Here is a 2,500-nt window from a genome sequence, read left to right as displayed (position 1 = left end):
AACACAGTGACTAGTGCTTTATAACGGTTATACACTGGCTCCGGGAAACAGTGTTAAAAGACATCCAACCCCACAAACTCGTTAATCATAACTGATTAAAAGCCTTCTGTGTTAGTCAATCAGGTAAATAACACTGATAATATATATATATATAAACACATGTATGTAAATAATACATAATACTGATTATAATAAATTATAATATATATGTAAATAAAAGTATGTAAATTATTCATAAATAAAATAATATATATGTATACAAATAATAAATAATATATATTATATCTAATTATATATATATATGTGTGTGTGTGTGTGTGTGTGTGTGTAAACAAATGTATGTAAATTATTCATATTGCAGATAATATAATACTGATAGTATAAGATAATAATAAAATAAACAATATATATATTTATGCAAATAATATATAATACTGATAATATATTAAATTATACAATATAATAATAATAATAATAATAATAATTTCATGCAAATAATATAATATAATATAATAAATAATGCTGATTTAACATATAATCCAGCATAACCCAGCAGGATCATCAGTCTGAAAACACAAGGATAGAGGAAGTAAATCTGACCAGTTGTAGTCTTGGTTATATGAGGTTATACACACGACATAAACCACTACAACTGCATATATTAAGAGATTTGTAATGAGACGCGTGTGGTTTAGGCCTGAGCAGTGGAGGACACTACTTCCTCTGACAGCATTAGTGTGAGACTCAAAGGGTTGCAGGACCCGAGGTCAGAGGGGAAGGACTGTACAGAGACTCCGCACTAAAATACCTGATGACACTGAGACTAGAAGGGTTCATTTCCCCCTCATCATCATCATCATCATCATCATCATCTGAGCCCGACTCTGTGACGGGACTCTCCTCCTCATCCTCCTCTCTGCGGCCGGGCAGAAAGAGAGAGTCACGAAGAACACAAGCACAAGAAGGAAAGAAAGGATGAGCCAGCGAACGCATCTGTGCATGTCTGTGACATCATCATCACTGGACGCTTCATTATGAAAACATATTAGTCTGCTGGTTATGACAGCAGCTCAAGGTGCAACACTCGCGTGAATGAGTCTGATCATGATAAACACTAATACCATCTATGAAACTAGTAAATAAGACTGACCTGAGGTGAGCTGAATGCGTCACATGACCAGTGAAGAACACATGTGATCAGTTTGTGTTAGTTATTGATCATAACCACAGCAGAGTTCAGATACATGAGCCAAACACACACATATTAATAAAATATATATATATTTCACTCTGGGGCTCAAAAAATCCCTCATCAAACTTTAAAAAGAGCACAAATAAATGAATGTAAATAATACATAATAATGATAATATAATAATACTGATAATATGTCAAATATCAATATAATAAATAATAATATATACAAATATTAATAAACATAATATTTTTTACAATAATATAATAATAAAGACAATATATAAATACCAATATAGTATAAATAGCAATATAGTATAAAATATTATACATATAAATAATAAATAATACTGGTAATAAAATACTGATAATAAATAAAACAATAAATATACTAAAGATATATATATATATATATATATATATATATAAATAAACCTATGCAAATAATACATAATATAATATAATAACTAAAAAAAAGTTATTTTGCTTTGAGTAAAGTCAACTTAAATATTTGTGTTCATCTAACAGGAAGTAAACATTCGTGTCAAGGCAACTAAAACTAGTTGAGCCAACTTGAAAAAATAAGGCAACCAATCACAAGATAAGTTCAAAAGATGACCTGTTACTCATTAGATGAGCAAAAATATGTAAGTTGACTTTAATTATAGTGAATTAGTTGAGTTAACTTAAAAATCTGAGTGTGATAGGTTACCTTATTTCTTTCAAGTTAGCTCAACTTTTTTATAGTGATAATAATAATAATAGATAATAATAAACAAATCTCCCATATTACAAAAATTCTTCATCAATCAAAGTTTAAAAAGAGCACAAAAACGTCAGACAATGTCCTTCTAAGAAATGTTTCTGAATAAATCTCTATCTGAAGAAACTATTAAAATGGCAAAAGTGCTGCGTCTGATCAAGACTTACATCACTGGCAGATATTCCTGCGTCACATGAGGTCTGCAGCAGAAACACACGGAGAACATCCGTCACACGCTGAAGTGATGTGTGTTCTGAACCCCAGTGAACTGCACCACTGTCTACATAGGCAGCTCCCTTCTTAGGGAACATCCCAGCGGAAGATAACTTCATAACTCGCTGATCTGAAACACTTCCACATTAACACTCGCCGGTGGAGCCCGTTTCGTTCTGTCCAAAACCATTTTATACAGAAATCTGTTTTCATTTTTCAAAATTCTGTTTTATTTGTTTCTTTAAATTGTGATCAAAATCAAATCAAGAATTATGTCTAAAAATCTGAATTCATAAATGTATTAATTTATAAAAATGTAAACAATTACGAAA

The 2,500-nt window shown here is 30.5% G+C and overlaps 1 protein-coding gene across 4 annotated transcripts in view; it reads right to left on the bottom strand.

Moving 5' to 3' along the window:
• Positions 1–2,500, bottom strand: part of fhod3a (formin homology 2 domain containing 3a) — a 59,741-nt gene that overhangs the window by 24,283 nt on the left and 32,958 nt on the right. Inside the window, exons 11-12 of one of the 4 annotated variants that reach the window (XM_084424461.1) lie at positions 2,123–2,155; positions 809–916 (exon numbers count right to left, since the gene is read on the bottom strand). The exons of 2 other annotated variants lie outside the window; for them this stretch is intronic. In XM_084424461.1, the coding sequence (XP_084280587.1) occupies positions 809–916; positions 2,123–2,155 (141 nt within the window). The remainder of the gene's footprint in view (positions 1–808; positions 917–2,122; positions 2,156–2,500) is intronic. One more of the 4 variants, XM_084424462.1, reaches the window with a different exon arrangement.

The sequence above is a fragment of the Rutilus rutilus genome, assembly GCF_951802725.1.
Source record: "Rutilus rutilus genome assembly, chromosome: 11".
Classification (NCBI taxonomy): Eukaryota; Metazoa; Chordata; class Actinopteri; order Cypriniformes; family Leuciscidae; genus Rutilus; species Rutilus rutilus.
The sequence above is the reverse complement of the archived record's forward strand: the minus strand, read 5'-3'. Positions and strand labels throughout refer to the sequence as shown.